At 41.2% G+C, this 12517-nt stretch overlaps 2 protein-coding genes and 1 long non-coding RNA gene across 4 annotated transcripts; 1 reads left to right on the forward strand and 2 right to left on the reverse strand.

The window, feature by feature from the left end:
* Positions 1 to 1556: 1556 nt before the first annotated feature.
* Positions 1557 to 3398, reverse strand: LOC113084681 (zona pellucida sperm-binding protein 4-like). The gene is made up of 8 exons (XM_026254937.1): positions 3040 to 3398; positions 2775 to 2962; positions 2604 to 2701; positions 2379 to 2536; positions 2109 to 2301; positions 1898 to 2045; positions 1750 to 1822; positions 1557 to 1669 (listed from the first exon to the last, which is right to left on the reverse strand). Exons 1-8 carry the CDS (start codon positions 3374 to 3376, stop codon positions 1593 to 1595), a joined length of 1272 nt encoding a protein of 423 aa, XP_026110722.1. The 5' UTR covers positions 3377 to 3398; the 3' UTR covers positions 1557 to 1592.
* A 1627-nt stretch (positions 3399 to 5025) lies between these two features.
* LOC113084683 (uncharacterized) lies at positions 5026 to 6851 on the reverse strand. Of its 2 annotated transcripts, XR_003283791.1 has the most exons (6): positions 6281 to 6851; positions 6031 to 6210; positions 5798 to 5856; positions 5638 to 5712; positions 5267 to 5564; positions 5026 to 5080 (listed from the first exon to the last, which is right to left on the reverse strand). It is a non-coding gene; the product is annotated as an uncharacterized LOC113084683 (long non-coding RNA). The 2 variants fall into 2 exon arrangements; XR_003283792.1 differs by lacking the exon at positions 5798 to 5856.
* A 1363-nt stretch (positions 6852 to 8214) lies between these two features.
* Positions 8215 to 10077, forward strand: LOC113084682 (zona pellucida sperm-binding protein 4-like). Its single transcript, XM_026254938.1, has 8 exons — positions 8215 to 8593; positions 8671 to 8858; positions 8932 to 9029; positions 9097 to 9254; positions 9332 to 9524; positions 9588 to 9735; positions 9811 to 9883; positions 9965 to 10077. The coding sequence occupies exons 1-8, from the start codon at positions 8257 to 8259 to the stop codon at positions 10039 to 10041; spliced, it is 1272 nt and encodes a 423-aa protein (XP_026110723.1). The 5' UTR covers positions 8215 to 8256; the 3' UTR covers positions 10042 to 10077.
* The last annotated feature ends 2440 nt before the right edge of the window (positions 10078 to 12517 follow it).

The following is a 12517-nucleotide window of genomic DNA, read 5'->3' on the forward strand; positions in this document are numbered from 1 at the left end:
AACAGCCAGTTTGAAGGTTTTGGGGACATATCCTAATGACAATGAGGAATTAATAATAGTCAGAAGAGGATCTATGACTTCTGGAAGCACCTCTTTTAGGAGCTTAGATGGTATAGGGTCTAACATACATGTTGTAGGTTTAGATGATTTAACAAGTTTATACAATTCTTCCTCTCCTATAGTAGAGAATGAGTGGAACTGTTCCTCAGGGGGTCTATAGTGCACTGTCTGATGTGATACTGTAGCTGACGGCTGAATTCAATAAGCCAAGCCTTATCATTTATTCATATTGCTTGTTTTTTATTTGTTGAACCTAAATTAAATTAATCTTAACTTGGTTTGAACGTTTTTTGTATTTTCTAGTTCGTGGAACAGACACAGTCTCTATAGTGTGATATCTAGGTGAAAGAGTCTCTATGTGCTGAGAATTAACTGACCTCTGTGACGGGAGGCAGCCGTATCTAGAGCCCTAACATTCTTACTGTCCTCAATTAAAGATTGGATGCATGTCTCTAATTCTGAAATCTTCTCTGTCAGCCTAACTGTTTCCCTGCATTTATCACATGTGAATCCCTCATCAGCGACAGAGATAGATAAACCGTACATGTGGCAAGAGCTGCAAATAACGATAGCAGGAGAAGCCATTACTCACCGTGCTTGATGAAATATTCTTACTGCGGTTGTTTGATGAACTTGTGAAAAACTGGAGCGAGAGAGAAAAGAAAACGCTAATGACAAGCTAACGAGTGCTAACGCTTTGCAGGTGTGCTGCAGTCACGGATATAAAAGTGATCGATCAAAGTTAATCTGATAAGATTGATCAATAATATCAGAAATATGGTGTGAATTAAGTTATATTTTACCACTTTAAAAAAAATAAAGATTCTAGAGAAAAATAAAAACAGCTACACGGACCTATGATTAGCTACAGAAGGCCAACAGGAAGTAGAGAAAACGCTGTCCAACAGCGACCAAAATCCTTTAACAGAGTTGGATATTAAAGAGTCAATGACAGTTTATTGGGGGGTGAACTAATGGTTTAACCTACAACCACCATGGCAAAAAGACCAAGGGAACTTCAATTTCCCAGTTCATGACCCCTTTAATATAGTTGGGGGGGGGACACCAGTTGACCGTTTTCATGTTACAACCTCAAAAGACCTGGATGGGAAATCATCCATAGAACAGCAGCACAAGTCTTTCAGTTTTCTAGCCGTTCCACAGGCACAAGTATTTAGATTACCTCTCAAGTGAACAAAATGCGAGTTTTGGCAATTTCAAATTACTATTAAACACCCACTGCAATATATCAGTCATTAAACAGTGCCACAAAACACTGAAATACTTAATGGCCTTAACACATTCAAGCCATAATACTAAGAGACCAAAAGTCAGGGAACTATTAATGTGAAACTTCAGACAGTTTATATGAGGTTCATGTTTTTTCATGTACATTTTGCAAACTGCAGAAATAACTGGTGGTTAGTGGAGCAAAGCTTTGGGTCTCCCTCCAGGTGGTGATTCCGGTGTGTGAGGTCAAACTATTGAGACAGTGATCTTGGTTTTTACACGGTTTATTAAAGAGACCAGATTCACATGATCAGAATAACTGCTCCACTAGAAACCACCGTCTGCTCACTAGAGATGGTCTTCACATGAGTGTCCCTTCCTGCAAGAGAAATGTTAGAAGTGTGAAGGGAAATAGTGAAGATTCTCGGTTCCTCTAGTCAAGAGAGAGCAAGAACTCACTCGTCCTGCCGCAGCTTTGCTCACAGGAGCCAGAAGACGGATGGCACACCGCTGTACTACAGTGGATGAAGATCTGACAGGGAGGAAAGAGGGTCAAGTCAAATCTAGAAACAGGAGTAACACTAAAGGTTAAAGTAAAGCGGCATACAGTTTCCTGCAGAGGAGCCAGTGATGTGGGATCCACAAACGTGAACATCTTCACAATGAAGCGCTTGTAGTGGGTTGGGAACTGAAGACCAGAAGAGCCAGTCACTGGAACCAATGTGGTCAGGTAACGGTCATCCTGGTAAGGGCATCTGAAAGGGAAAAGGAGGTTAGAAAAGCCACAGACTAACTGGATAAACATGGTCATTACTCACCCATCAACCAGAAGGTCCCACTGGGGTAGACTGAGTGGATTGGGGGCGGAAGTTGCCCAGCAGTGTCCCAGCATCAGGACAATGTTGGGGTCAGTCCTCTCCACAATGTGCACCTCAACATACACAGGCTCCCGCAGGACTTTTGTGATGGGATAATCAGCATCACTGTAGTAGGACGTGTAGGCCTCATCCCCTGAGGAACACCAGGGATTAAACACTGCTGCAACCTGGAGTCTAAAGATACTAGGAACACATGGGACAAGAACACACCTTCTGCACACCCTTTGGTGACACACTGACCATTGGCCAGTCTAAGCTCCACCCTGAGGGGTCCAGGGGCAGCTACTGGTGGAGGTGGAGGAACAGTGTTGACCTCCACAACCAGAGCTTCCACAGAAGTGCCAGAGTACCTACACTGGAAGAGAAGCCTGGACAAACCATGAGCTTGTAGCATTTGTTACAGACCACCAAATAAGACCAGCATAGAGCACCTACTCAAAGTGACTGTCCCTTGTGATTGAACCAAGTGGTCCAATCCCCACTTCATACGAGGAGCTCATTCTGTTCTCATACACCACATAACCACTGTCCTCCTGCAAATAGCAACACTGTTGGCATCCAGTCCATCATAGGCCATGCAGAATAAAACCATAAGCATCTCCTCACCATCACTCTTGTGCCACATGCAGTCACAGGGAACTGGTATACAGCAAAGGAAGGTGTGGACCCCACAGGACTGCAAGCTGGGTCACTTCCTCCCAGTAAACTGACTGAATCCAGACTCAGTCGAGGCAGTGTAACATCTCTAGCCACCACTACCACAAACTGACCATCTCTTATACACTGGACAGTCACTGGAACAGAGAGGAACAAGAGCAGGTTCATGTTGAGGATCAGTTTAACTGAGAGTATAACCCTGACTCACTCTTACCGGTCTTCCCATAGTAACACTGCTGTCCACTAAAGCAGCAGTTGATAGCTTCACATTCAGCACTACTGATACCAGGTTGTCCACATTGGATCTGCTCAGAATCAGCTACAGAACATCTGTCCAAAGGCTCAGCCTTCGCTACTTGCTTCTGAAACTGAATCTTCTGAGGAAGCTGCTGATTAGTCTGTTGAACTGACTGCTGAAGCCGCTGGTCAGTTTGCTGGAGCATCAGAGCTGGAGGATTCTGGGACAGTTTACTCCACTTACCCTTCTTTGGAAGAGCATGACAGAGAGCACACAGTGCTAATACCTGAACCAGCCACCAACTTCCAGCCATTGTCCAACAGCTAATCACACTATTGAGATGCTGCACATTGGTCTTTTTGTACTCTTGTATCTCAGCTAATTAGCAATAGTCCCTCCCACTTCATTAACAATCATGATTCTCCAGACTTGCGCAAGTGTGAGCTCATCAGTGTTGCCAGATCTCGCAAGACAAATAAGCAACCAGGGGGGTATTCCAAAAAGCAGGTTATGTGACATACCTGGGTATGTATAAGGGTAAGTTCGTGGATAACCTCAACGTTCGGTTCCAAAAACAGAGGTCACTTTCTGGGTATGTATGTAACCATAGCAACTGACTCTCTGAAGATAACCTGCTCGAGAGCAGGTTATGTTTCAGTGTAACTTCGTTTCAGAAGGTTGGTGAGCATGGCGTGCCCTTTTGACGAGGATCCTGTGGACGTTGAAGCACAAATTATACGAGGTTTTTTTCATCGGGAGAGGGTTATAAGACCGCGTATTGATGTGTTTGCTTACCCTAATGAATATTTAAAAGAGCGTTATCGTTTTTCAAAAGATTCAAAAGATATTTAACACGTCTTTTAAAACCGCATATCGCAAATGTGACAAACCGCGGCTCTGCGCTTAGCACAGAAAACATTCTGTGCATAGCACTCAGGTTTTTTGCGTCTGGCCATTTTTTGTACAGTGTGGGCGATTCAGAGCATGTGGGAAAGGCAACTGTGTGTAGAGCCGTTCGTACAGTGTGTCTGGCAGTTAAACAGTTGTTACCCACGTTTGTACAGTTCCCTGGCCATAAACCTCTGCTTGTTATTAAAGACGAATTCCACAGAGTGGCAGGTTTGTCCTTTGTAGTAAAATATATGACGCATATTTAATATTTAGTCATATTATTAATATCTATACATGTATTCCTTATGCACACACTTCATACTTCCAAAACTTTCTGTTTCAGGGTTTCCAAATGTAATTGGGTGCATTGATGGCACTCACATTCCTATTAAAGCTCCATCAATAAATGAGGGAGACTATGTTAATAGGAAATCTATTCATAGTATCAATGTGCAGGTAACAACTTAATTTTTTCCCCTTCTTAAAATCATCAAAGTCATTACTTTTTCCACTAACTATAGGTAATATGTGAGGCAACCCAAATCATCACCAATGTCGAGGCAAAATGGCCAGGATCTGTGCATGATGCCAGAATTTTCCGCGAGTCATCATTATGCCAGACATTTCAGCAGGGTATGATTTGCTTTATACAATTTTTGTTTTTTCGTTTTTACTATATTTGTGTTGTACACTTCAATCATTACAGGACAGTACAATGGTTACTTGCTGGGGGACAGAGGATACCCTTGTCTGCCCTATTTAATGACACCCTACCCTGAACCTGAGCCTGGACCACAGACACGGTTTAACCTGGCTCACAGCCGAACACGGGCCAAGGTGGAGATGACTATAGGGATCCTCAAATCTCGGTTTCAGTGTCTGCGTGGGCTCCGGGTTAGTCCAGAGAGGGCATGCGACATTATTGTGGCTTGTGTTGTGCTTCACAATATTGCCACTATAAGAGGAGAGAGCCACCCTCCTTGTATTGAGGAAGATGGCCCAGAGGAACACCGACAGATTTTAGAGCCCAACAGAGACGTAAGACTTTTGAGAGACAGGATTTGTCAAAATTACTTTTATTAGTTTTTTTTGCACTGGTCTGCCAGGCAGTTTATTTCTTCATTTCCTGAAAAACAATAAAAGTAAAATTCATTAAAATGTTTTTTTTTTTATATTGCTTTACACATACACACATACATACATACATACATACATACAGATAGATAGATAGATAGATAGATAGATACAGACACAGACAGACAGACGGACCACTTTTAACATGCAACAGATTAATATTCAGACAAGTTCTCACCTTAAGGCGATTCTCAAGTAATTCTATTTCAAGTGCTGCTTTTTTAATGAGGAGCCTTTTCTCTTCCATTTGAAGCTGTATAAGGTCCATCTCCATGTCACTTTTTCTTATTTGTTTTTGAAGATGGACCTTATACAGCTCCTTTGCTGGCAACTAAGGTGGAAAAATGTAATAAATGAGATTGTTTGGTCAGACAATAAAATTAAAATATGGACACATGGACACAAATTCTTACCCTGCTTAGATTGTGTGCTGAGGCTGAAGGACCCTCATCTGTGGGCAGATCCCTAGGTATGTACTGAGAAAGGACAATGACAGTTTGTTACTCTAATGCAAAAAGGGGCCACACATCATAATGGTATGCATCATACCTCAGTGGATCTACCAGCATTGTCCACTTCTGTCACAGCAGATGTGGTCTCTTCATCGTCATCATCATCTTCATCCTACAAGACAAATATTCAAGTATACATTATTTGGCAAAAAAAACAAAAAAAAACCCCTAAAAGTACCTGACAACAAATCACTTACAACTGTGACAGACTGTGTTCTTTCTGGAGAGTCCAATAATACAATCTGTCCATCAGTATCTATAAGAACACACAACCCGTTAAATTCTCAATATTATCAAAGAAAATAATACATCATATGCAGTTAAATAAAATAAGCCTACATAAATTAATCTTGTTCAAAAAGCCTTTAAGTGACAGAGATAGTAATTTGTCAGGATAAAAAATGAAAACAAATCATAGAGGTAAACTTACATGTCACCCTTTTCTAACCATCACTTGTGGTGCATAGTATGTGTGATGAAGTGCCCCCTGGAATGCCAGCAACCACTGGTCGCCCTTTATTAAGGGACAGAGCCAGCTCCTCAGATGGGGTGAGGGGAGGTGGTGGTGGCCCCCCGCCAGTTAGACGGGCTTCAGTCTTTTTTCTGTTAGCTGCATGACAGAATGAATATACTAAATCCTGTTATAATAATAGTTCAGTAATTGTGTAATCAAATATTACCTTTTTGCAGAATGTTTTTGTGTTTCATTTTGACTTGGCTTAAAGTTCTTGTGGCTCCAGAAGGATTACACCTTATTAAATAAGAAATATACATTATTATTTCAAGCTAAAGAAATAAAATGGCAGGAAAAGTAAATGCTTTCATAGTGATTTAACATATTCAAAAGTATGTATAAGTCATACTTCATTATTTTGCATTTCAATAAAACGGGAGCCAATACCAAATTTGTAATTTAATACACTCACGCATTTACTCTGTCCGTTATTTTTTGCCAAGCCAACTCTCTTGCTTTAGCCGATGCAGCTGTATTGCTTCTTTTTAATATTATTGGCTTAAACTCCTCATAAGCATGCATTAAAACTTCCAACTCCGCCTCTGTGAAATACGCCGCTCTCTTTTTTTCGCTTTGAGTTTCCATGGTGACTCGTGAAATCGGCGATCCATTGAAAATGTCTTTATACATGCACCGTGCACGCGCATTAACTCTGGGTAACCAGTCAGAGGTTGATTAAGCTAACTCTTCTCAGGTGTTTTGGAACCGACATACTCATGGTATGCCTGTTTGGGGTAAATCAATCCAGAGGTTATAGTTTATCAAATGGTAAGTTAACCAAGCTTTCTGGAATACCCCCCAGGCCTGTGAAAACAAGTCCAAAACAAGCTACTTTTTCTACAGAACCCCCTATATATATATATATATATATATATATATATATATATATATATATATATATACAGCTCTAAAAATCGCTTGCAGTAGCTCTGCTACTAAATTTATTTCAAAATTGCAATCCATATACAACTATGATCAGCTTTAGCAGCATTCCCCTCATCCCCTGAGGTAACAACAACTATATTGAAGGGGTTTTATATATATCAGTCAACAGACGACCTTTATAAAAAATAATAAATCATTTTACCCTATTTACATTTCTTACCTGTTATTCTGTATTTATTTGTTCCTTGTTCGTTTTCGTCCATATAATTAAATGCAAATAAAACGAAACATTTGTTTCTTTTTTTAATATTATTTATATTCAACAGGGGAGCAATTGAAAAAATAACAGAGCAGCAGAATATGCAATTTTTAATAATAATAATAATAATAACGTATAGGTACGTTTACCCGCGGGATTTTGCGGGCGGGAGCGGGAAGAAACTTGATTGTTTGCGGGCGGGAGCGGGAGAAAATAACTTATATTTTTGCGCGGGCGGGGGCGGGACGGAAAAATCCATTCTGCGCTTGTCTCTGAAAGAGTCGGATGCGCATGCGCTTTTCACTTGTAAAACTCAAGGGTATATGGGTAATGTAGTCTCGGCTCTCTGTGGGACGAATTAGGATTAGGATAGGATAGACTTTTTTCATTTTTATTCAGCTCTACATAAATACATTTTGAGATTCTTACTTAGCCTAACGAGTAGTTAAAATACAACAAATACTTCACATTTCTCCTGATCAGCCACAAAAATGGAGCTTAATCACAAATTATTTACATATTTACATGAATATTATGGAAACACACTGAACTTAATGACACATATTTGGGTAAGACGCTATGGTAAAAGTGTGTAGGCCTATTATTTAAATAATAATTATAATAACAGTATAAACAGCACATATTTGAGAATGAATGAAACATGATAGGAGCAGTTTTCCCTCACGTGAATCCCCATGTTATAACTTTCAAGACTTCAAAACATTCAAGTTTATAACTGACCACCTCTAAAAACAAATTTATAACTGTCTTTTCAAAGAAATATGAATCTTTGGGGCTGCTGCTTTGACGCTGTACAAACGCTTCCAGTGTGAAACGGGTCAAGAACCAATGAGATTCGCCCAGTTGCATGATCTCACACTTGCCTGGAGAATCATGATTGTTAATGAAGTGGGAGGGACTATTGCTAATTAGCTGAGATACAAGAGTACAAAAAGACCAAAGTGCAGTATCTCAATAGTGTGGTTAGCTGTTGGACAATGGCTGGAAGTTGGTGGCTGGTTCAGGTATTAGCACTGTGTGCTCTCTGTCATGCTCTTCCAAAGAAGGGTAAGTGGAGTAAACTGTCCCAGAATCCTCCAGCTCTGATGCTCCAGCAAACTGACCAGCGGCTTCAGCAGTCAGTTCAACAGACTAATCAGCAGCTTCCTCAGAAGATTCAGTTTCAGAAGCAAGTAGCGAAGGCTGAGCCTTTGGACAGATGTTCTGTAGCTGATTCTGAGCAGATCCAATGTGGACAACCTGGTATCAGTAGTGCTGAATGTGAAGCTATCAACTGCTGCTTTAGTGGACAGCAGTGTTACTATGGGAAGACCGGTAAGAGTGAGTCAGGGTTATACTCTCAGTTAAACTGATCCTCAACATGAACCTGCTCTTGTTCCTCTCTGTTCCAGTGACTGTCCAGTGTATAAGAGATGGTCAGTTTGTGGTAGTGGTGGCTAGAGATGTTACACTGCCTCGACTGAGTCTGGATTCAGTCAGTTTACTGGGAGGAAGTGACCCAGCTTGCAGTCCTGTGGGGTCCACACCTTCCTTTGCTGTATACCAGTTCCCTGTGACTGCATGTGGCACAAGAGTGATGGTGAGGAGATGCTTATGGTTTTATTCTGCATGGCCTATGATGGACTGGATGCCAACAGTGTTGCTATTTGCAGGAGGACAGTGGTTATGTGGTGTATGAGAACAGAATGAGCTCCTCGTATGAAGTGGGGATTGGACCACTTGGTTCAATCACAAGGGACAGTCACTTTGAGTAGGTGCTCTATGCTGGTCTTATTTGGTGGTCTGTAACAAATGCTACAAGCTCATGGTTTGTCCAGGCTTTTCTTCCAGTGTAGGTACTCTGGCACTTCTGTGGAAGCTCTGGTTGTGGAGGTCAACACTGTTCCTCCACCTCCACCAGTAGCTGCCCCTGGACCCCTCAGGGTGGAGCTTAGACTGGCCAATGGTCAGTGTGTCACCAAAGGGTGTGCAGAAGGTGTGTTCTTGTCCCATGTGTTCCTAGTATCTTTAGACTCCAGGTTGCAGCAGTGTTTAATCCCTGGTGTTCCTCAGGGGATGAGGCCTACACGTCCTACTACAGTGATGCTGATTATCCCATCACAAAAGTCCTGCGGGAGCCTGTGTATGTTGAGGTGCACATCGTGGAGAGGACTGACCCCAACATTGTCCTGATGCTGGGACACTGCTGGGCAACTTCCGCCCCCAATCCACTCAGTCTACCCCAGTGGGACCTTCTGGTTGATGGGTGAGTAATGACCATGTTTATCCAGTTAGTCTGTGGCTTTTCTAACCTCCTTGTCCCTTTCAGATGCCCTTACCAGGATGACCGTTACCTGACCACATTGGTTCTAGTGACTGGCTCTTCTGGTCTTCAGTTCCCAACCCACTACAAGCGCTTCATTGTGAAGATGTTCACGTTTGTGGATCCCACATCACTGGCTCCTCTGCAGGAAACTGTATGCCTCTTTACTTTAACCTTTAGTGTTACTCCTGTTTCTAGATTTGACTTGACCCTCTTTCCTCCCTGTCAGATCTTCATCCACTGTAGTACAGCGGTGTGCCATCCGTCTTCTGGCTCCTGTGAGCAAAGCTGCGGCAGGACGAGTGAGTTCTTGCTCTCTCTTGACTAGAGGAACTGAGAATCTGTCACTATTTCCCTTCACACTTCTAACATTTCTCTTGCAGGAAGGGACACTCATGTGAAGACCATCTCTAGTGAGCAGACGGTGGTTTCTAGTGGAGCAGTTATTCTGATCATGTGAATCTGGTCTCTTTAATAAACCGTGTAAAAACCAAGATCACTGTCTCAATAGTTTGACCTCACACACCGGAATCACCACCTGGAGGGAGACCCAAAGCTTTGCTCCACTAACCACCAGTTATTTCTGCAGTTTGCATAATGTAGTAAAACGTTAAAAGGCAAGTGCAGTAAACGTCTTGTGTAACTTGTACAGACAAACATGAACACCATATAAACTGTCTGAAGTTTCACATAGTTTCCTGACTTTGGTCTCTTAGTATTATGACTTAAATGTATTAAGGCCATTAGGTTTTTCAGTGTTTTGTGGCACTGTTTAATGACTGAAATATTGCAGTGGGTGTTTAATAGTAATTTGAAATCACCAAAACTCGCATTTTGTTCACTTGAGAGGTAATCTAAATACTTGTGCCTGTGGAACGGCTAGAAAACTGAAAGACTTGTGCTGCTGTTCTATGGATGATTTCCCATCCAGGTCTTTGAGGTTGTAAGATGAAAACGATCAACTGGTGTTGCTTTGCAGAGTCTCTGCCTCCCCCCCCCCCCCCCCCCCCCCCCCCCCCCAAACTATATTAAAGGGGTCATGAACTGGGAAATTGAAGTTCCCTTGGGCTTTTCGCCATGATGGTTGTAGGTTAAACCATTAGTTCACCCAAAAATAAACTGTCATTGACTCTTTAATATCCAACTCTGTTAAAGGATTTTGGTTGCTGTTGGACAGTGTTTTCTCCACTTCCTGTTGGCCTTCTGTAGCTAATCATAGCTCCGTGTAGCTGTTTTTATTTTTCTCTAGAATCTTTTTTTTTTTTTTTTTTAAGTGGTAAAACATAACTTAATTCACGCCATATTTCTGATATTATTGATCAATCTTATCAGATTAACTTTGATCATTCACTATTTTATATCCATGAGTGAAGTACACCCGCAAAGCGTTAGCACTCGTTAGCTTGTCATTAGCATTTTCTTTTCTCCTCTCTCTCGCTCCAGTTTTTCACAAGTTCATCAAACAACCGCAGTAAGAATATTTCATCAAGCACGGTGAGTAATGGCTTCTCCTGCTATCGTTATTTGCAGCTCTTGCCACATGTACGGTTTATCTATCTCTGTCGCTGATGAGGGATTCACATGTGATAAATGCAGGGAAATAGTTAGGCTGACAGAGAAGATTTCAGAATTAGAGACACGCATCCAATCTTTAATTGAGGACAGTAAGAATGTTAGGGCTCTAGATACGGCTGCCTCCCGTCACAGAGGTCAGTTAATTCTCAGCACATAGAGACTCTTTCACCTAGATATCACACTATAGAGACTGTGTCTGTTCCACGAACTAGAAAATACAAAAAACGTTCAAACCAAGTTAAGATTAATTTAATTTAGGTTCAACAAATAAAAAAACAAGCAATATGAATAAATGATAAAGCTTGGCTTATTGAATTCAGCCGTCAGCTACAGTATCACATCAGACAGTGCACTATAGACCCCCTGAGGAACAGTTCCACTCATTCTCTACTATAGGAGAGGAAGAATTGTATAAACTTGTTAAGTCATCTAAACCAACAACATGTATGTTAGACCCTATACCATCTAAGCTCCTAAAAGAGGTGCTTCCAGAAGTCATAGATCCTCTTCTGACTATTATTAATTCCTCATTGTCATTAGGATATGTCCCAAAACCTTCAAACTGCCTGTTATTAAGCCTCTCATCAAAAAACCACAACTTGAACCCAAAGAACTAGTTAATTATAGACCAATCTCGAATCTCCCTTTTCTGTCCAAGATACTAGAAAAGGTGGTATCCTCACAATTATATTCCTTCTTAGAGAAAAATGGTATATGTGAGGATTTCCAGTCAGGATTTAGACCGTATCATAGTACTGAGACTGCTCTCCTTAGAGTTACAAATGATCTGCTCTTATCATCTGATCGTGGGTGTATCTCTCTATTAGTTTTATTGGATCTTAGTGCTGCGTTTGACACAATTGAGCACAATATTCTTTTGCATCTTTTTGCAATTTGAAAAACTAATGGAATGCATAGTCGTAATAAAAAAACTGGATGACGAGTAATTTCTTACTGCTAGATTCAGAAAAAACAGGTGTTGATTATAGGACCTAAAAACTCTGCTTGTAATAACCTAGAACACTGTCTAAGACTTGATGGTTGCTCTGTCAATTCTCCAACATCAGTTAGGAACCTAGGTGTGCTACTTGATCGCAATCTTTCCTTAGAAAGCCACGTTTCTAGCATTTGTAAAACAGCATTTTTCCATCTCAAAAATATATCTAAATTACGGCCTATGCTCTCAATGTCAAATGCAGAAATGTTAATCCATGCATTTATGACTTCAAGGTTAGATTATTGTAATGCTTTATTGGGTGGTTGTTCTGCACGCTTAGTAAACAAACTACAGCTAGATCCAAAATGCAGCAGCAAGAGTTCTTACTAGAACCAGGAAGTATGACCATATTAGCCCGGTCCTG

Source organism: Carassius auratus, unplaced genomic scaffold (assembly GCF_003368295.1).
Source record: "Carassius auratus strain Wakin unplaced genomic scaffold, ASM336829v1 scaf_tig00040446, whole genome shotgun sequence".
NCBI classification, from domain to species: Eukaryota; Metazoa; Chordata; class Actinopteri; order Cypriniformes; family Cyprinidae; genus Carassius; species Carassius auratus.